At 41.0% G+C, this 21612-nt stretch overlaps 2 protein-coding genes across 2 annotated transcripts in view; both read right to left on the bottom strand.

Moving 5' to 3' along the window:
- Positions 1-2140: 2140 nt before the first annotated feature.
- LOC311045871 (inositol monophosphatase 1-like) lies at positions 2141-14725 on the bottom strand. Its single transcript, XM_084057934.1, has 9 exons — positions 14677-14725; positions 11972-12039; positions 10715-10848; positions 7329-7433; positions 7157-7202; positions 6941-7049; positions 5612-5720; positions 3788-3939; positions 2141-2675 (listed from the first exon to the last, which is right to left on the bottom strand). The coding sequence occupies exons 2-9, from the start codon at positions 12032-12034 to the stop codon at positions 2539-2541; spliced, it is 855 nt and encodes a 284-aa protein (XP_083914060.1). The 5' UTR covers positions 12035-12039; positions 14677-14725; the 3' UTR covers positions 2141-2538.
- A 2659-nt stretch (positions 14726-17384) lies between these two features.
- LOC311044884 (inositol monophosphatase 1-like) overlaps positions 17385-21612 on the bottom strand; it is a gene marked incomplete at both ends in the record, with an annotated part of 7514 nt that continues 3286 nt past the window's right edge. Inside the window, 5 exons of the mRNA XM_084056695.1 lie at positions 17385-17536; positions 18526-18677; positions 18998-19106; positions 19405-19513; positions 20497-20542. Of these exons, the coding sequence (XP_083912821.1) occupies positions 17385-17536; positions 18526-18677; positions 18998-19106; positions 19405-19513; positions 20497-20542 (568 nt within the window). The remainder of the gene's footprint in view (positions 17537-18525; positions 18678-18997; positions 19107-19404; positions 19514-20496; positions 20543-21612) is intronic.

The raw sequence follows: 21612 nt of genomic DNA, 5'->3' as shown, positions 1-21612 counted from the left end.
ATTTCCATATATTTTCTTTACATATAATTGTTTTGGGTAAATTAATGTCCTACTCGACTTTTGTAAATGAATGCGACACGTTATGAGCACGCAGATCTGCTATTTTCATTCTTTAAAAAAATAATAATAATAAAAAGGGAATGGTTTTGGACATCCAAGGTTTCCACTTTCCGCTCTACTGCAACAAATAGCTGGGGACCCCCTGGAACCCCCTCAAGGACCCCTGAGTCCTTGAGGGGAGAACCACTGACTTAGGCCATGCAGTTGACCCAGTGGTCCTTGAGGGGGTTCCAGGGGGTCCCCAGCTAAATTAGTTAATATAGCATCAAAATAAGTTTAACCACTTAAACCTCATATACATCAGCTAAACAGCTAAAACAACTTAGTAAACTTCTGACAAAAAAAGTAAACATATGACTTCATGTCATTTATTTTCAATGTGTTTTTAAGACTCTTCAGTGAGAGATACAGACAGAATACAGGTACAGTACAGTACATAGAATACTAATACATGGAAAAGTACAGTACAAACAATGTGTAGAAAACTATTCAGAAATCAGACGTGTGTTCAGTTTGTACATAAATGGAAAGAACCCAACTCTAGGCCTAGATGGATTCCTAGCTCACTGAGTGCCATTAACGTGTTTCACGTGTTTTTACCGCTATGGCTCAACGTGCCAATCACGTGTTTCACGTGTTTTTGAAAAATTAGTAAAAAAAAAAAAAAAACATGTTCAGAACCCAAGATATCATCATCTGAAGATTTGCAGCTCCATCCACTCCTTGTTTAACTTAGAACTGAAAAGGGCTGTATCTCGCTTCATAAGCACTTTTTGTTTTCTGTGAAAAAAACGCTGGCACTGGGACAACATCATTCTGGCAATGCTGGCACTCAATGAGTTAAGATATCTAGGCTCTAGGCTGGTATTCTGCTTATCAACAAACTACTTAACTGTTGCTTCTATTGCAGTGGTTCTCAACCTTTTCTGGATCCTGGATCTGACCACTTAACGCGGCAGCCGTTAAGTGGTCAGATGGGTGGGCCACGGCATTTTCAGAGCATGGAACATAATTGGCTACTCTAATTTTTTTATAATATTAAAAAAGAAAAAAAATAGTAGCCAATTATTCTTTACCCACTTTTTCTCCACAATTTAGTCGTTATTCCAATTAAGTCCTCCCCACACACATTTCTGTGTTGTCACTGCCGTTGTATCCTAGTACTGACTCACCTGCCAGTGAGGAGCCCCCACCGGGAGGACGTAGAGCCTTCGTCCTACTCCTCCCGCCCATAGGAATACATGCAATGACTGATATCACCCTCCCCGCCCCGGCATCCCTCCCCCGAACACGAGCCAATTGTGTTCGCATAGACGGCCGACAAAAGCCGGATGCACTACGGTGGATTCGAACCCACAACCTCCTTGGTGGTAGGCAGGAAATTGGAAATTGTAATGGTCAAACGATTGACTGTGTTCCGGCTTGGATCAATGGAACTAACACAGTATACTTATACATACAGTAGTATAGTTCCTATATATTGGTATCACAAATAAAACTATTTTTTTTCCAAGGTTTAAAAAAATAAATACTGTGACATTCATTTTTTTTTTACATTCTTCTTTTATATTCATGTTTATATTATCATTAAAATCTCAAGTGTCTTGGCAATCATTTGAGGGCCCACTTGCAATACCCTCGTGGCCCACCAGTGGTCCCCGGCCCACAGGTTGAGAACGTATTGGATAATTTATTGGTGCGTTCTATGGAGTACTGAAGTCCTGACGTCACTGCCGCTACCCCCATGGGTCACAGAAGTACTTTTTCCCATTGAAAACCCCATAGAGATCATCTTAGATCGCGTCATATAAGAACTGTGTTCCAAAAATAAACAAATCAGTCCCACAATAGGCTCTATGTACAGCAGCCATATTGTGAAGACATTCACAGACAGGTGTTGCCAATGAAACTAATGAAGGCTCTGTTCCATTCTGGTTCAAACAGAGTGCATGTTGGCTCACTGGAAACACTTCTACACCAGTGGGACCAAATGGCCCCTTGGGGGTGTGTAACTCTGAGAGTGCACAAATGGAACCAAATGGACCTGTAAGGGTCCATTTGGTTCCATTTGTACACTCTCTGAGTTATGGGGGTCGTGGAAATTGAAAAGTCTGAGAACCACTGTGCTGCACTAAATGGAACAGAGCCTTCATTAGTATCATTGGTAACACCTGTGAAGGAAGTGATAATATGGCTGCTGTGCATAGAGCCTATTCTGTCAGGTATGTGACTCTGTGTCGTTGATGATATCGAGTTACATTTGATAACGCCTGTGTTTACTTTGGATTAATAAGTACTTTTTCACCGTCAGTTGATGCTTCATATCGATGAGTAAAATCGCAGGGTTCATTAGTTTTTTTTTGTTTTTTTTTCACATTTTTGGAACACATGACGCGATCTAAGATGACCCTATGGGATTTTCAATAGAAAAAACTAACTCCAGCCTCTAGCGGCAGTGATGTACAGACTTGGGTTCTTCTATTTGGTTGCGTTTGGTTCTATCGGGGCGTCGTCCCTCGGGGGGGTGAAGGCGTCGATCTCTTTGATGATTCTTTGTGCGATGGTTTTGTTGTTGGCTGCCACGACCCTCCTGGACATCAGGTCCAATGGACCACCTACACACACGCACGCACACACACACGCACACACGCGCGCACTCTTAACCCATTAAGTTGTGAAGAAGCATCTGTGTCACATTTTCATTTGAGCTAAAAAGCATTATTTTTACACTTTGGCTATTCAAACATAGCAGATATACAAGCTCCACAGGTTTTTTCACGTTTTAAAAAAAATAGCAGATCTACAAGCTCGTAGCGCGGCACTCACCAAAAAACGTGAAAATTGTGCAAATCTTTGAAAAAATATTGTTTGAAGCGAACATTTTTAACTCTATTCTTTGCTTCTGGGGGTCCCTGGAACAACATATTTTGAGATGGGGGTTGGCGGCCAAATACATATAATGTTGGGGGTCCTTGACATGAAAAAGTTTGAGCACCACTGATATAGAAACATACTTTTTTTTTTTCAGAATACAGTTGGGATTTAGAAGACATTTTGTAGAATCAGCCTCAGGTCTTAATGGGTTAACCCATTGAGACCTGAAGCCGATTCTACACGTCTCCTAAATCTCAACAGTTTTCTGAAAAACCTATGTTTCTATATCAGTGGTGCTCAATCGTTTTCATGTCAAGGACCCCCAAAATGATATGCATTTGGCCGCGGACCCCCATCAAAATATGTTGTTCCAGGGACCCCCAGAAGCAACGATTTGAGTTAAAAATGTTTGCTTTAAAAATATATCTATTCAATTACCAGTGTTTCACTCTGTATTTAGTCTGCTCCTTTTCCCCTCTATACGCCAAACCTCTTTGCCCAAAAATAGCCGATCTACAAGCTCACAACGCCTCGCAGCACGAAGCGTTGTGAGCTTGTAGATCTGCTATTTTTGGCAAAAGTTCTCCTCAGAATAGGGATGCTAGGGTTCAAGTGGTTGATGTAAAAAAATATCCTGTTCACACAAAGATTTGGCGGACCCCCCTGTAGTAACTCTGAGGACCCCCTAGGGGCCCCGGACCCCCTGTTGAAGACCCCGCAGTAGGGCATTCATTTACGAGAAAACACAAAAAGCTAAAATACGGAGATAAGGTTTTCTGCCCGACGGCATAAGTAGTCAGTAAGTGCATAAGTAGTAAGTAAGTGCATAAGGTACTGTAGAAGGCGTCGTCACCTTCCACATCCATCAGGACGCCACCGGCCTCGGTGACGATGACGGCGCCGGCGGCGAAGTCCCAGCAGTGAACTCCCGTCTCGTAGTAAACGTCCACACAGCCTGACGCCACCAGACACATGTTGGTGGCTGCCGTTCCTACTCCTCTGATCCTGTTTTACACACAAATGTACGGTAGAACAAACGTGGCAACGTTCTCATTCTGCTCAGAGCTGTCGCGACTGCAAACTTAAGTTGATGATTAATTGTCCCGCAAATAATTGCGATTAACCATTTAATTGTGTTTTTGGCATTAAGCATGTGAATAAAAACGTAATTTCTGTTATGCCTTTTAGGCTTCATATTAAAAGAATCGCACAGGGCAGATATGACAAATAACTTAAAGGTGGGGTAAGTGATTTACTTTGGTTAAAATAAGTGTTAAATAGCTCATATGCTATAGAGTGTTTGTTCAGTAAAAAGAGTCTCCCATGTGTCTCCAGCTCTTTATTAAACAGAAAATGCATTTTCAGTGCTCTCTCCTGATTGGCTTAAATGTTGTCACCTACCTGAAAATGTACTATATTCTGTTTACTAAAGAGCTGGAGAGACCCCTCTGACCGAACAAACGCTCTGTAGCAATGATTACTATCACAATATAGTACTTTAACCTTTTTAACAAAACAAAAAGAAATACAAAAACATATCACCTTCCCTACCTAAATATACAAAAACAATTGTGACACATTTTATCATTTTCAAAATTGCAGAAATAGTTGATCTACAAGCTTACAACGTGTCACTTTGTGACGCGTTGTAAGCTTGTAGATGAACTATTTCTGCTATTTTGGGAAAATGTTTGAAAATGTATGAACATTTCTCAACATGGAAACGATTATGACGATTATTCAAAAATAATTGCGACTATCTCAAATAATTGTAATGAGTCGATCATGTAATAATTGCAACAGGCCTAATTCTACTACTCTGCCACCAAAATGTGGAACGCCCTCCTGACACCATCCATTAACAGATGCAAATCACTGGTTTATTTCAAAACAAAAACCTGAACAATCATCAGGAGACCACTAGGGGAGGTAAATGTAATTTCGCATCAAAAGGAGGTGTCATTCACTGCAGACGTTTTTCCCCTTTTCTCCTTTGAACATAAAGTGTTTGTATTTGTTGATGACATTATTATTGTTTAATTTCTTTATGATACGTTGATGAATTGAATGCATAGGACCACAATGGAAACAATTCCCCAGGACTTTGTTGTGGTATCCTTTTAGCCTTAATGGAAATGAATTGGGCCTCTTCCTTACTTCCTTCACAGGTGTTACCAATGATACTAATTGAGGCCCTGTTGCCATTTAGTGTGGCATAGTGGTTGTCTTATTTTCAAGGACCCCCATAACTCTGAAAGTGTACAAATGGAACCAAATGGACCCGTAAGGGTCCATTTGGTTCCATTTGTACACTCTCAGAGTTACACACCCACCATAAGGGGCCATTTGGGAGCCAAAATGGAGTGTTTCTAGTGAGCCAACATGCACATATCAGCACCCTGACCAGAATGGAACAGAGCCTTCATTAGTATCACTGCTAACACCTGTGAAGGAAGTAAGAAGAGGCCCAATTTCTTTCCAATATGGCTGCTGTGCATAGAGCCTATCAATCAAAACAAAACATTACATACTGCTTAGTAGTAGTAGTAGTAGTAGTAGTAGTAGTAGTAGTAGTACAAATAGTACTAATAGTAGTATTTACTCAGCCATGTACTGGCAGACAGAGTATGTTTACTAATAGTATCCTAGTAGTAATAGTAATAGAGTATTTACTGACCCATGTACTGGCAGACAGAGTATTTTTCGGATGGAGTTGAAGATTTTGTCGACGACCTCAGAGTCTCTGTTGGACCCGAACTCTGTCGCCACGATGGACTGGTTGATGTCTGACAGGAAACACAATGAAACACTGTCATCTGATTCCATATTGACTGACGTGATTGGACAGAGTTAAATCACTGGTGCAAAAAAAATCAATCACATACGGATCCACAAACAACAGTTGATGACTGCCGTTTGTAGATCAGTCATTTATGCACCATCATCAATAGGCAGTTTTAATCATTTCAAACATGTCTTTGTTAATGCAAGAACAATGGCTTCTATCTCAGCATGCTAACTTTCCAGGACGAGAAAGGCTGTAGTTTCTATTAGCTTGGAATCCACATCAATGATGTCACTGGTACTGTAGACAGGTTTGTGAACTGTCCACAGCCCACCAATGAGACACAGAGTGTGTAGACAAAAATGGTTCCATATTATAATGAGCATTAGTGAGGAGCAATTATATGAAGATAGATTGAAAATGTTTGAAATGCTCCTTTAATGCCCTTGGGATAAATGTATCCTCTGCATTTGATCTGCTATCTACTTGGTCCCAGAGTGTGTCGTTCACTGCTTCTAACTCCAGTTGTAATGCTAGTGCCCTGCTCGAGGGCAATGGGCAGGAGTATGTACTTAACATGCATGTCTACTGGTGTGAGAGGAAACCCAGCGCAAACACGGGGAGAACACAGAAAGGACACCCCCAGCCGGGAATAGAACCCGGGACCTTCAGGTCAGGAGAGGTTCCTTCACAGGTGTTACCAATAATACTAATTAAGGGTCTGTTCCATTTAGTGTAGCACAGTGGTTGTCAAATGTCTTATTTTCAAGCACCCCCATAACTCTGAGAGTGTGCAAATGGAACCACCAGAGAGGTGAGGAAACACCAGATCACAGGAGAGGCTTGCCGACCGATTGTTAGAATTATTTGAGATTATCACAATTTTTGTTTTCAAAAATAGTGGAAATAGCCGATCTACAAGCTCAAAACGGGTCATCTATTTCCACTATTCATGTGTTTTTTTAAAGTATAAAGTTACTACATGATGTAAGTTTTTGTCATATCTGCCCTGTGCACCTTTTGTTTACGAAGGTTATTTCTATTCATAATGTTCCAAAATCAATTACATCGTTACTTGCAATTATTTGAGCGACAATTATTCGTCAAGTAAAATACAACAGATGACATCGTTATTACAATTGTTGTCATCATCATTGTTATTATAATCCTACATCATCATCATTGTTATTATGGATATAATTCTCAGAGTAATGAACTGACCTGTGTTTTGTGACACCTGCAGAGGGATTCCATTACAGAACGCTCCTTTACCTCTCCTGGCCGTGTACATTTTATCCTCTATGCAACTGTACACCACACCAAACTCCATCTACGGTAAACAAAATATATTATTCTTTTCATTATTTACACAACTAGAAACTCCATCCAAGTGCTATCCATACTATAACATTATATCATCTGTAATAATAGCAGTACCTCTCTGTTGACCGCAAATCCGATTGAAACAGCAACAAAGGGATATCTGGAGGGAATTATTGATATTACTGGGTTACATTACTAATACTGAAGGCTATTATTTATGAAGGTACAAAGCAAAAGGGATTCGGCAGTGATGTACCAATAGTAATCATCGTCATCGCATATTTACCCATGTACAAAGTTGGTGGTTCCGTCCACTGGGTCAACGATCCACGTTGGGTTGTCGGTCAGAACACACGGTTCTCCTGCAGCCACAGACTCCTCCCCTATGAAACTAATCAACAAACAATAATCATGAACATAAACTTAACCAATAACCGATACTCGTATACATACAACTAATGAATAACCAATAATTATATTATGATTATGGATGGGGATCCATATTATTGGTAGCTGTTGGCAAATTGGTGCTAATAGGCTCTATGCACAGCAGCCATTTCGGAAATTAATTGGGCCTCTTACTTACTTCCTTCACATGTGTTACCAATGACACTAATGAAGGCTCTGTTCCATTCTGGTCATGGTGCTGATATTATGTATGCTGGCTCACTAGAAGCCAGGCCTGGAATTTCGTCATTTTAGGGGCAAGGCCACTTGGCCTTTGGTGTTGTAATTTTTTGGAGGGCACAAAGGCCAAATGCCAGGGCAGGAAGGCCATCAAAAAAAAAAAAAAAAGAAAAATGATTTTTAAGGGTTAGGGTAGGATGATTGTATTTTAATATATTATAAGAATTGTATAACTATCTGTGAAATATAACCCATTTATTTCACTAAATAATGTGTTGGCAAATGACCAATATTTAGTTATATAGGTCTCAATATGTCACATTCAGCCCTGGACTTCACTGACTGAAGTAGTGGTCACATTAATCACATTAGATTCACAGAATAATTAGGGGTCTTCAACCTTTTCAGGCCAGGGACCCCCAAACTGATGGGGTGATGGAGCAGGGACCCCCTACCTCGTAGGGTAGGGGGTAGGCTACTAGTATATATATCATATATTTATGTATAAAATTGTGTTTTATATAAATAAATATGAAAAAATGGCCTGCTCCTACGCACAGGTGACCCAGTAGGTGTGCAAAAGGACCTTTCTCAGGGGCGTCAATTGGGTATGGCAAGGCATGGCAGGTGCCATACCTTGGCTCCAGAAAAAAAAGAGGAAAAAAATCATGAATAGTAGCCTAATGCAGGTGTAAGACCATTGTGTTATAGGTATAATGCATAGTTTCTATGCATTTCAGGGGTTTTGGGGGGTTGACCCCCTAAAAATGGATAGATGTCCCTTATTTTAATCTCTGGGAGTTGGCAACCCTAACCTTGCCATACCTTAGCTTTTGCTGAACTGACACCACTGATCTTTCTCTACAAAATATGTATAAACATACCATGTTATTGTGCATTCATTACTAAGCTATTCAAATATGTCATGTTATGTTTAAAGACAAATTTACATTTTTGGGGAAAAAAAGAAAAAAAAGTTTTTAAAGTTTTTAAAAACATTTTCTTTTAATCAAACAACAATTTCGCGGACCCCCTGCAGTACCTTCGCGGACCCCCTGTTGAAGACCTCTGAGAGATTTTATGTATTTTCCCCACAAGTTATTTTCATTCAAATGAAATGTGATTGAACTTGCACTAATAATGACTTTAGTTGATTTTCTCTCTCTTTAAAATATAGTATTTCTTAATTATTAATGATTACAGCTTGTAGATTGCTATTTTCACGATTTTAAATTGTTTTTAAATAATGATAAAAAAGGAACATACAAGATTTCCACCCAACAGCCATAATATATAGCCAATATATGGTTCTGTATCAGTGTATTCGTCTGTTTTTGCAGATTTCATTCTAATTGGCTACTATGTCTGCATATGAATTTCATGGCCCTGGGTAGGTCACCCTGGCTTGGCGGAGATATGCCCTGTTGCGCACAAGCTCCGCACACTGCAGCAGCAGGTGAAAGCAATTCACTAACGAGGGCTGTGTTGCGCACCAAAAACGAAACTGTCACATTCTAGATGCTGAAATAAACTTCCCAATTAGAACATTGTTGACAAACGAATAGATATAATGGATGTGGTTTGCAAAAGGATAATTTGAAGCTCAACCAAAGGGACTGGTGTCTAAAAAAAAACGTATTGACAGGAAAATCGCGCAGAGGAAAAACTGTGAAATCAGTTGCTGGGCGCAGCTGGGGCACCACGGCCACTGTGGCCGTCAAGGCATGTCATTATTCGAGGGGCACACGGCCAATGAGAGGGGCAACGTGGCCGCCGTGAAATTCCTGCCCTGCTAGAAGCACTCCATTTTGGTTCCCAAATGGCCCCTTATGGTGGGTGGGTGTAACTCTGAGAGTGTACAAATGGAACCCAATAGACCCGTAAGGATGTAACTCTGAGAGTGTAACTCTGAGAGTGTACAACTCTGAGAGTGTAACTCTGAGAGTGTACAACTCTCAGAGTGTAACTCTGAGAGTGTAACTCTGAGAGTGTAGCCTACAACTCTGAGAGTGTACAACTCTGAGAGTGTAACTCTGAGAGTGTACAACTCTGAGAGTGTACAACTCTGAGTGTAACTCTGAGAGTGTAGCCTACAACTCTGAGAGTGTAACTCTGAGAGTGTACACATGGAACCAAATGGGGGTCCATTTGGTTCCATATACACTCTCTCAGAGTTATGGGGGTGCTTGAAAATAAGACATTTGACAACCACTGTGCTACACTAAATGGAACAGACCCTTAATTAGTATTATTGGTAACACCTGTGAAGGAAGTAAGGAAGAGGCCCAATTCATTGCCAATATGGCTGCTGTGCATAGAGCCTAACTGGGACACTCTATCACTTCCATTTAGTATCCGCAGACAATCAAAGGTCTTCAACTGATGCTCAACATTGAAGCAGTATGTGCATGCATGCAAGCCATTCAATTCATGTTGCTTGTTTTACAGGTAGTTGTCAAGAAATTGCAACAGAAGTCAAAAGCTTCATTAGAACGACATATATTTATGCCAGTTGATTTGATTGCAATGCCATGACTCTCATCTCTTGAGACGGGGCGGCAGTGACTCGGATCCGTGAGGTTCCCAGTTCGAATCCCGGGCTCCCCCAGAGTTAGTCTCGAAGTGTCCTTGAGCAAGACGCTGAACCCTTAATTGCTCCCGATGAGCAGGTTGGTGCCTTGCATGGTTTTCTCCGCCATCGGTGTATGAATGTGTGTGTGAAAGAATCAATAAGATAATTGATAAGCCAAACCGTATTGCATTCCCCATTCCGAATAACTTCAGCATCGATTGTGTCCGACTCTTGATCCCCATCCCTAATTTTAACTAAGTAAATATCTGCTGTTGTTAAAACCTTTCCTACAATGTATCTATAGTCAAACATTCTTTTGTAGTAAAACATTTTTGACATGTGAGCTTGTAGATTTGCTGATTTCACTACTTGTGTACGTGTACGTGTACGTGTACGTGTGTGTGTGTGTGTGTGTGTGTGTGTGTGTGTGTGTGTGTGTGTGTGTGTGTGTGTGTGTGTGTGTGCGCGCGGACCTATGAGTGGGGAATTTCTCCTTCACCGATTGGATGATGAGTTGCTCCACCTTCTGGTCAGTCTGGGTCACCAGGTCCACAGAGGAGCTCTTCAGCATCACCTTCATGTCTGGCTGGACCGCCTCCCGCACCAGCTGTCAATCACACAGTCAATCCATGTATGATATAGATCCGCTGTCAATCGCACAGTCAACGGGCTCTGTGAACCGCAGCCATATTGGAAAGAAATTGGCGCCTCTTCCTTACCTCCTTCACAGGTGTTACCAATGATTGTAATGAAGGCTCTGTTCCATGTAGTGTGGCACAGTGGTTCTCAAACCTTTCAGTGACTTTGAGAGTGTACAAATGGAACCAAATGGACCCTTACGGGCCCATTTGGTTCCATTTGTACACTCTCAGAGTTACGCACCAGTAAGGGGTCCATTTGGAACCCCCTCAAGGAACCATGAGGGTCCCTGGACCACACTTTGAGACTGGTGTAGCAGTGATTTCCAGTGAGCCAACATGTAACAATAATATCTCTGCTGTCTGGCAGAAACCAGACTCCAAAAAAACAGCTGAATGGACCTCCAAGCTCACAATGAGGTTGGAGGTCAAAAGGGGGTGGGTCCTTTGGTGGACTTAGCTGGTTTAGCAGAAAGTTTGAGGATCCAATGGAGTTCGCTGGTTTGTTTTGTCAGAAGCGCTTTTTGATACTTTTCATTGGTTCTATATTTTTTTCATCAACACACATACGTAAAGGGTGTTCAATAGCACTGATTTATGGAAAGAAATGCAAAAGCGAAAAAATGGAGTCTGCTGGTTTCTGCCAGACAGCAACGAGTTACCTTGATTAACCTGTGAAGGAAGTAAGGAAGTGGCCCAATTTCTTTCGAATATGTGCTGCTGTGCATATAACCTTTCCATAAGCTATATAGATCTACTGCACCGCCTCCCGAACAACCTGCTTTCCACTCTACACCAGGGGTGGGTAACATTGATGTCCACACTCACTCCAGGGGGCCACATTGTCTACCTGCACTCTCACCAGTAGTATACTGTAAACCCCATCACTCAAATAGCCCATGATAGTCACAAATGTTACAATGAAGGGATATTAGCAAAACTTTTAAATGTGACATTTGTAGTTCATTTCAAATGCATTTAGTTATACTTGAAGGTGGCCGTGTGGCCCATGTATGCTCCACACACACACACACACACACGCACGCACGCACGCACGCACGCACGCACGCACACATACACACGGCTACTCACTGCTCCAGCCGTGCGAGCCAGCCCCACTGCATGATCCATTACACTCTGCCATGTGTCCCCCATACTGTCTGTGGAGAGGAGGAGAGGAGAGGAGAGGCAGTTAGAGGAATGTGTCCTTATAAGGGTTTTTGTCATGTTCAGAATGCAGATGATTCTCTTGGAATAGGGAGGACCAGCTTAAGAATAAACACTACCTCTGAATGGCTGAATGGAACAATTAACCTTTGTTATATAATCCTTCCAGAAATACAAAACTATATATAGAAATATCACACATTGTTACCTCTTACCTGTTGTTGTATTATACGCACATTAGATCATTTTAATTAGGTATTTAGAGCACATCTAGATTATGTTTGACACTTACTGATATTAAATAGCAACACATTAAGCAGCTTATAAACTAGTGTGGCTGCCATAATTGCTACCATAATTATGTTTGTTTTATATTTAAAAATGCAGTTCTTTATTGCCAATATAATGTATTCATGTCATGTCTAATTGGCACTTTATATGGGTCTGGTGTCATCTAGACACCAAAGTGGTTACACTTCCGTGGTTTTCAACCCTTTTCATATCGAGGTCCATTATTTATTTGCCACGGAACCACCATTTGATGAGATTTAGCCTCTCAGAGCCCAAAACAAAAAAATATTATTTTGTTGTCGATTGATGTTGGTACCAATAGGAGAGATGACAGGCAAACGTTTATCAAAATAACAATTATTTAATTAAGGAATGCAGATGTTTAATAATAATAACTCTTGAGTGTAAAATGAAACCAAATGGGACCCTCCGTCGCGATGCAATGAATAGAGCTTGTAGATCTGCTGTTTTCAAAAGATTTTTTATTATAATACATTAGAAAACTGGGTAGGTAATGGGACATTCTGCATACTTTTGGTACTTTAAGTACATTTTGATGCCAATACTTTTGGATTCTGGACTTTTACTGGTAACAGAGTATTTCTATATTGCAGTATTGGTACTTTTAGGTATAATATGTGAGTACCTTTTCCTCCACTGGTGATAAGTATAATGTGTTAATAACGCTCTTGACCTGTCAATAGACGGGTTTCCGAGCGACGTCATCACAGAGCAGAATGCGCAATCTGCGCATGCCTGGGGGAAAGGCGCGTTCGAAAATACAGCCCTGAGCGGCAGTGAGCGCACTGGCCAATACAAACTAATAGGCGAGTGTGCTCCGGTGCGTAATTTCCAAACGCACCCATAGGCTTACCCAGTGGTGTGTTCTACCGTCAGATGCTGTGTACGGCGTACACCTTGAGATTATTTTTCGTCGCCATCGTATACCTTCAAAAACTGTTCAAAACAGCGCATCTGATACGCTGTGATACGCTAACTGCCCAAGGCAGGGGGGGTAGCAAGAATGTGGGCTAACTCTGAGTTGATGGCTTATCAAGTGTGAAGCTATTGTTCTTGAGGTGATAAGTAATGGCTGCGACGGAATTCACACATTAACAACGACGCGAATACTAATGAAGTACTTTAATCAGGCGCGTCTGATGCGTCTCCAGAACAGCCTCCGTCTGCTGCACCAGAGGCAGAGACACGGCCACTGTCCCGGACAGAATCGCTCTCTCTGCTCTCATCTGTAGCCCCATATAGTACCTCACCTCTCCCTTGGAGCTACTCTCATCTGCTGACACTGACACTACACTCAATAAGGAAAACCAGCCTGTCGATTCCAGCGTTGCTCTTGTTTTCACATTCAATATTTTTGTGGGCCACGAAAATGTTCACATAAAATATGGGGGCCACACACGCGCGCGAAGCGCGCGGAAAATTTTCACATTCAATATTTTTGTGTTTGCGCGCGTGCAATTTTTTTACATTTTGTGGGAGGCAGGGAATAATCATAGTATACCTTCAAAAAAAAGTAGAACACAACACTGGGCTTACCCCCTCCTCTGCGCGGTCATATCCTCTCAATGTTTACAAACATGAAACCCGTCTATAGGCTCTATGCACAGCAGCCATAGTATCACTTCCTTCACAGGTGTTACTAATGATACTAATGAAGGCTCTGTAGTCTAGCACAGTGGTTTCCACGACCCCCATAACTTTGAGAATGTACAAATAGAACCAAATGGACCCGTAAGGGTCCATTTGGTCTCAGAGTTACACACCCGTAAGGGGCCATTTGGAAGCCCATGAGGGTCCCTGGACCCCCAACTGTAGACCCACTGGTGTAGCGGAGTGTTTCCAGTGAGCCAACATGCAGAATATCAGCACCCTGACTCTGTTTGACCATGAATGGAACAGAGCCTTCATTAGTATCATTGGTAACACCTGTGAATGTGAATAGGCTCTGGCGCCATCTCCTGACATCAAAAAGTAATAGCAGCAAGAGCTTAAGTCATTCTGTGCTTTTTTAGATAGCTCAATAACATTTATAATGTTCACAACGAAACACAGCGGATTAGAACACAACGGGTCGTTTGTTTCAATTAACACGTTATTGTACAAAGGTCACAATCACTTAAAAAAAAACTATGTTTATTCATTGATTCCAAAGCTTTCCATCAAACTTTGTCCTGTGTGACCTCTCCTTCTCCAATGTACTCCTTGCCTCATCTGTCGCTGCTTAAAAAACACGCGATCTGAGGTTTTTTTTAATTATTAAGCGATTTAATTATTATTAAATGAACACTCAAAACACAGAGACGTGTTGACATTCTTACCGGTTTGTTTGGTTTTCTTCTCCTTCTGTAATCTGTCACACAAACCCCTTCCGTGTTACTGTCTGCAAGAAACACACCAAGGATACGACACTGACGTCATAACTAAGAGTCATTTAAAACTGATTTAAGACGGATCCACGTCTAACACATAACTCAATTTAATGTAATTAAAAGTGTCGCATGTTTATATTTAACTACACTAATGAACTACACTTACACACTACATGGGGGCCGATATATTGTGACGTCACTGACTTATCCTATTGTGTTTATTCTAGGTTTGTTCTTCATGTTGTAGATTCCATCAGGACATGTGAGATGCTGCCGCCAAGTGGCCACTGTATATAACAACATGTAGACCTCAAGTAACAATTAACAAAATACTGTGCAGTACACATGCAAAAAAATATATATATTTGTACAAAATACGAAGAGACAACATTTTGGTACTAGTATCTAGCTTTATATTAGTGGAGAAGTCAGTGGTTTTAATGTATTTCAAATTACAAGAAGAAGAATGTGTAAAATACTAATTTGATTGTAAAAATAAAATTGCTTCTGTTTAGTTGCTCAACCTCACCAATTACACAGTTGAATTGTCCTGTACTATTTTAAGGAAATGTATTACTTTCAGTGATATAAAACCCTGCTGAGGGATTCTATTTCTAGGCCCCCCAAATGAATATATATTTGGCCTCAGACCCCCATCTGAAAATATGTTGTACCAGGGAACCCGTATAAGATTTGTGTTGTTAACATGTTTTTAAAATTGTTTTTAAAAAAAAAAGAAGATCTTTGACTTCAAGGACCCCTGTGGGGTATGGGGTCACCGGAATGCACTTTTCAGAACCACTGTTGTAAACTATACTGTAGTTAAAGTTTTGATGACTGATTGAAAAAGCACAAGGCATAATGCATTTCGACAGTACAAAGTTAGACATGACTGTATGTGGAAGATTGATAGTCCAGGATTCACATTTACATTTTTAATGTGTGTTCAGTAATGTGTTGACAGACCAAATACAGTTTGACAGCACTGCATATGCCAAAGAAACAAAACAATACAAAATAAGAAATGTTAACATGGGAAACAGGCCTTTAGACAGAACTGTACATGCAGTATGAGGTCGTATTAACAAAAAAATAATGATGATTAAAGAATGATAAATAGTTTTCACGGTGTGCACAAGTGACTATATGATTTTAATCCTGTATTGACTAGTAAACAGCTGTGGAGTGGAAACCAACGGAGTGGAAATGTCCAAAACTGGTACTTTTCAAGAAATGTCAAAAAAGAACCTGTGCTTTTGTGCGTTTGTCGCTTTTTTTTTACCCCACCAAAATGGACCACCCAAAAACCTGTTAGGAGCACTTGGCTCAGGCCATTTGGAGTCGATTGGTGGTACTTTGTAGTGACACTATTTTGAGTCTCCAGCCAGCTGCAGGCACACTTAAAATTTCATATGAATTTTGTTTCTCCAATGGATCCAAAATTATTTAGTCACAAACCCCTGCTTGACTGTCTCACCGAGATCAAGTCCTGGATGTCAACAAACTTCCTCAGGCTAAATGACGACAAAACCGAAATAGTACTCTTTTGCCCCCCAGACAAAGCCACAGAGATCTCTGCCTCACTTGCATCCTTATCTCCTTTCATCAAACCATATGCAAAAAACCTTGGTGTACTATTTGACTCAGCCCTGAAATTTGATAAGCAAATCAATTCTGTAGTTAAGGGAAGCTTTTTTCAAATAAGGCAAATATCGCAAATAAAATCATTTCTCTCTACCCACGACTTAGAGAAGGTAATCCACGCGTTTGTTACATCACGGCTGGATTATTGCAACTCCTTGTACATAGGGCTTCCAAATGCCTCCCTCTCCCGCCTCCAGCTCGTACAAAATGCTGCGGCCAGACTACTGACTGGAACGCGTAGACGAGAACACATCACCCCTGTACTGGCTTCTCTACATTGGCTGCCAGTCAGATTTAGGACAGTTTTTAAAATCCTTTTATTTGTTTTTAAAGCTCTCAATGGACTCGCACCACCATACATTGCAGAACTTTTGTCCCCCCCTGACAACACAAGGATACTGAGATCCTCTGGCCAGAGATTTCTTAAGGCCACTACGGCCAACCTCAGGCAAAAGGGTGACCGAGCTTTTTCTGTAGCCGGCCCAGCACTCTGGAACAGCCTCCCATCCATTGTTAGGCTCGCCCCCTCCCTGGGCATCTTTAAGTCCAGACTTAAGACACACTTATTCTCTCTTGCATTTCAGCCTTAGAATCCCCACCCCCCCACACTTTCGCACAGCCATGTGTTTACCTACCACTGTTTTTATTTCTACTGGTGTATTTAAAATGTCTTATAATGCTGTTTTTACTGTGTTTGATTTTTCAAATGTTCTTACTGTTCTTCTTGTTGTACAGCACTTTGGTCAACCTGGTTGTTTTTAAATGTGCTTTATAAATAAATTGACTTGACTTGACTTGACAAGCGCTTGTTAATACTTTTCTTTGGTTTAATCTTCATAAAACGTACACACACTTAACCACTTTCAAAGTGACGACGCATCGTGAGCTTGTAGATCTGCTATTTTCTCGACTTTTATGTGACACTATTGTACGACAAAGTCAATTTATGAAAAAACATCAAAAGTTGAAATATGGATATACAAGGTTTCTGCATGTTTAGAGGTTCAGTGTTTCTAGTATAAGAATGGGTTCAGAGGATCACTAAGGGATGGATCCTCGTCGTCACGGCGACAGGGGAAGGCGCGGACCACTTTTGCGATGCGATTGGCTACGTCCGTAGAGCTGGCGGCGATGACCTTCCTGGACATCATGTCAAACTCAGACCCTGAGAGACACACAATCAGTGGTGAAAGAAGTACTCGGATGTTTTACTTAAGTAAAAGTATCAATACTGCAATGTAGAAATTACAAGTTACAAGTCCCGGAATACATTTTTACTTTTGTATCCAAAGTACAAAGGTATTGGTATCAAAATGTACTTAAAGTACCAAAAGTAGAAAGTACTCATTATGCAGAATGTCCCATTTCACAAGTTTTCAAATGTATAACAATATTTTGAAAATAGCAGATCTACAAGCTCACAATGCGTCGCGATGTGACGCATTGTGTGTTTGTAGATCTGCTATTGATGGCCGAAATGTATATAGGGCTGAAGTGCTTAATGTATGTTTTGTAATGATAATCAAAATCTACAAAGTAACTATAGTAACTACACATTTCAAATAATTGTAATGGAGTAAAAAGTACAATATTTGCCTCTGAGATGTAGTGGAGTAGAGTAAGTATTGAAAGTATGGAAATACTCCAGTCAAGTAAAAATACCTCAAAATTGTATATAAGGACAGTACTTGAGTAAATGTACTTAGCTACTTTTACACAACTGCACACAATTTACAACACAATTTACAATTTAGCAGACACCCTTATCCAGAGCGTATTACAATAATAAAGGCAGCCACATACTGTACATAGAATGCAGAGAGAGTGTCGTCTGTAGTGCCTCAAGAAACTAGGATCACATGTAAACCAAGAAGCATAGTGTCTAAATAACATTATGTACATTGAAACTGTAGGATACCTGGTAAACAATGAACCTAGCATCTGTTCAAATAACATGCTATCTAAATAACAATCTGTACATTAAAACTATGCAGGTAAACAATGAACCGAGGATCTGACTGTTGAAGCTGTTTGCTAACTGTTGAAGCTGTACTGACTGTTGAAATTCTTTACTGACTGAAGCTGTTTACTGACTGCTGAATGTGGTTTACTGACTGTTTCATCGTCTGCAGTGTGATGATGTGTTGTGTTTACCGTCGGTATCCATGACAACGCCTCCAGCCTCGGAGACGATGAGCGTAGAGGCAGCGATGTCCCAGCAGTGCATCCCGATGTGGTAATACGCATCTGCTGCTCCTGTAGCTATGAGGCACATGTCTACTGCTGCTGTACCCACCGCACGCACACTGAAACGCACGCGCGCGCACACACACGCACTCACACACACACACACACACACACACACACACACACACACACACACACACACACACACACACACACACACACACACACACACACACACACACACACACACAGACACAGACACAATATTTACAAGCAACTTTACGGGAAAAACAAGCCCAAAGTCGCTTATAGTATCAGTAAATGGCTGTCATTTCAAGCAAGTGTGAAGGGAGTTTTAGGGTAGTACTTGTATGTGATAAAACGGTTGTATTACTGTAGTATTTGTATGAGATAAACGGTAGTTGTAGGATTCTCTTACCCATGGATAGGTAGTTTCAACAGTTTGTAGATGTTGGAGGTCATCGTAGACAGAGACAAATCATCTCTCTCTGCTCCGATCTCTGTCACCACAACACACTGATGGATGTCTGTTATATGCGCACGCGCGCGACACACACACACACACACACACACACACACACACACACACACACACACACACACACACACACACACACACACACACACACACACACACACACACACACACACACACACACACACACACAGGTTAAGAAACAAAGTTAGATCAGCTACATGGATGGACGGACGGACGGACGGACGGACGGACGGACAGACAGACAGACAGACAGACAGACAGACAGACAGACAGACAGACAGACAGACAGACAGGTATAGGTAGGTTAGGTACGTATAGGTAGGTACCTTTTTGGTCAGACACATGTAGAGGGACTCCGTTCAGAAAGGCTCCATGTCCTCTCTCAGCGCTGTACATTTTGTCTTCTACACAACTGTACACGATGCCAAACTCCACCTGGGCAACATGACACAACCAATGGAATCACATCACAGGTTTACACGTGTAGAGAAGTGGGTGAAACTCCATCATGTTTGTGTACAGTAGTTTACATGTGAAGAGAGAGGATAGAGGTGGATTAAGAGCAGGATAAAAAATGGTCAAAAATCATCAAAGATACGTACAGATTCAGTAACAGGAGTCTCCCTGTCTCAGCTTCATTATAGTGTTCCAGTTCCAATTTTGTCTGCACATTTATTCATCACTTGCAATTTCTTTTGTTTAATCTGTGTCCTAGAGTTCTCTATCCTGATTGGATAAAGTTGGTATCCTGACCTGAAAATGCATTATTCTGTTAAAGGGGTATTTCACTTTCAAACATGTTTGGGGTCATTTTAATGTCTAATCGGGCTTTTGTGTTTCACCCCTGACAGTTCTTAAGTTGCTTGATTCAGTATTTAGACATTTGATATTCATTTTATCTGACACGCCCCCTTCCTATACAAACCCATTGTAACTTCAAACTCCATTTTAACCATGATAGATTAATTATACAATAGTTTTAATAATAATGGAACTTTTATAAAATAAAAAAAATAAAAGTATTTAATTTCCTCCCCCTTTTTTTTTCTCAAATGGCTCCTTTGATTCCTTTAAGGAGTTTTAAAAGGATTACCATGGATGTAGTTGCCAGTAACTGCTGCTGCTTTGATGAGTAGTAGCACATTTAAAAATGTTTTTAGTTTTATACTGGCCACTCTCCTGATCTGTTACATTTTAATTCTATTTCCTTTAGCTTTCTAATAGTCGTATAGTGTGCTGTACGGATGTTAAATGTCTGTCATTGTTATTGTCCTGTATTTGTTATTGCTGGCAAAGCTGTGTAAAATGTGTAATATCTACGCCTCTTGGCCAGTTCACACTTGTAAAAAAGACTTTAGTCTCAAAGTGGTTTTATACTGGTTAAAGAAAAAAAGAAAAGTTTAGTGGTGTGTGTGTACCTGTTTGTTGACAGCGAAGGCAATAGATATCGCTACGAAAGGAAACCTGAGATCAGAATGAGATGAAAACATGAGTATGTTATATTGTTGTGCATTTTATGATCTGCTGTTGTTTTACTCATCTTTAATGTGAATGATGGATTGACACCAACCCACTGCCCTTGAGCAATGCACTGCACTGACCCAACTGCCCGGTGACAAACTGGGCAGTTGGGTCAGCTCCCAGTACAACAGTAGAAGACAGTTGAAGACTGTGGTTGTACTGGTCAGCTCCCAGTGCAACAGCATTAGACTGTGGTTGTACTGGTCAGCTCCCAGTGCAACAGCGTTAGACTGTGGTTGTACTGGTCAGCTCCCAGTGCAACAGCATTAGACTGTGGTTGTACTGGTCAGCTCCCACTACAATAGTATTAGACTATGGTTGTACTGGTCAGCTCCCAGTGCAACAGTATTAGACTGTGGTTGTACTGGTCAGCTCCCAGTACATGTAGTACTTTTACTTTTGGTACTTTAAGTACATTTTGATACCAATACTTTTGTACTTTTACTCAAGTAAATTTTGAACTTGAGACCTTTACTTGAAAAAGAGTAGCCTACTTCTACATTGCAGCATTGATACTTTTACATAACGTCACCTTGCTAAACTAATGGCCTAAGTCATGTTTTGAGGAAAATGATATTTTTGCCTAAATCAGCTCCTCATGACACTGGCCACCTCTGGTAAAATCTCCTAATTGAAAAGGATCATGCTGTTCACTCCCCTTTTAGTATAATGGCCTAACTCCCTAGTGTGACTTAGGCTAAAATAGGCCCTTTTGGGCCTAAGTCACATGGTTTTGTGACGTAAGCCAAATCATTTGCTGATTTAGGACATTTTTTTTTTGTTTGTTTTTTGTCTCCGCCAGGCCGAAATAAATGGCGAGAGAGTATGTTTTCCACCCCGTCCGTCCGTCCGTGTGGGTGTGTGTGTGTGTCCGTCCGTCCTGTCTGTGTGTTACCAGCTAATCTCCGGCACCGTTGGCCCGGTCACTCCGAAACTGTGCACACACACTCCCTGGATGCCAATTCAGAACCTCTGCCCCAATTTTTTCACATGGGCCTGTTATAGCGCCACCA

The sequence above is a fragment of the Gymnoscopelus microlampas genome (genome assembly GCF_963454915.1).
Source record: "Gymnoscopelus microlampas genome assembly, chromosome: 5".
Classification (NCBI taxonomy): domain Eukaryota; kingdom Metazoa; phylum Chordata; class Actinopteri; order Myctophiformes; family Myctophidae; genus Gymnoscopelus; species Gymnoscopelus microlampas.
Note: the sequence above shows the minus strand (reverse complement) of the source record. Positions and strands in the feature narration are given on the sequence as shown.

What these genes read in the sequence shown, in the direction of transcription:
- LOC311045871 (XM_084057934.1), bottom strand. Translation starts at nt 12,034, where the DNA reads ATGGGGGACACATGGCAGAGTGTAATGGATCATGCAGTGGGGCTGGCT. An exon ending in TGGCTCGCACGGCTGGAGCA is followed by an intron (nt 10,849 to 11,971) that starts GTGAGTAGCCGT and finishes TGTGATTGACAG; the next exon opens with CTGGTGCGGGAGGCGGTCCA. An exon ending in GCAGGTGTCACAAAACACAG is followed by an intron (nt 5,721 to 6,940) that starts GTCAGTTCATTA and finishes GTTTCCTGTCAG; the next exon opens with ACATCAACCAGTCCATCGTG.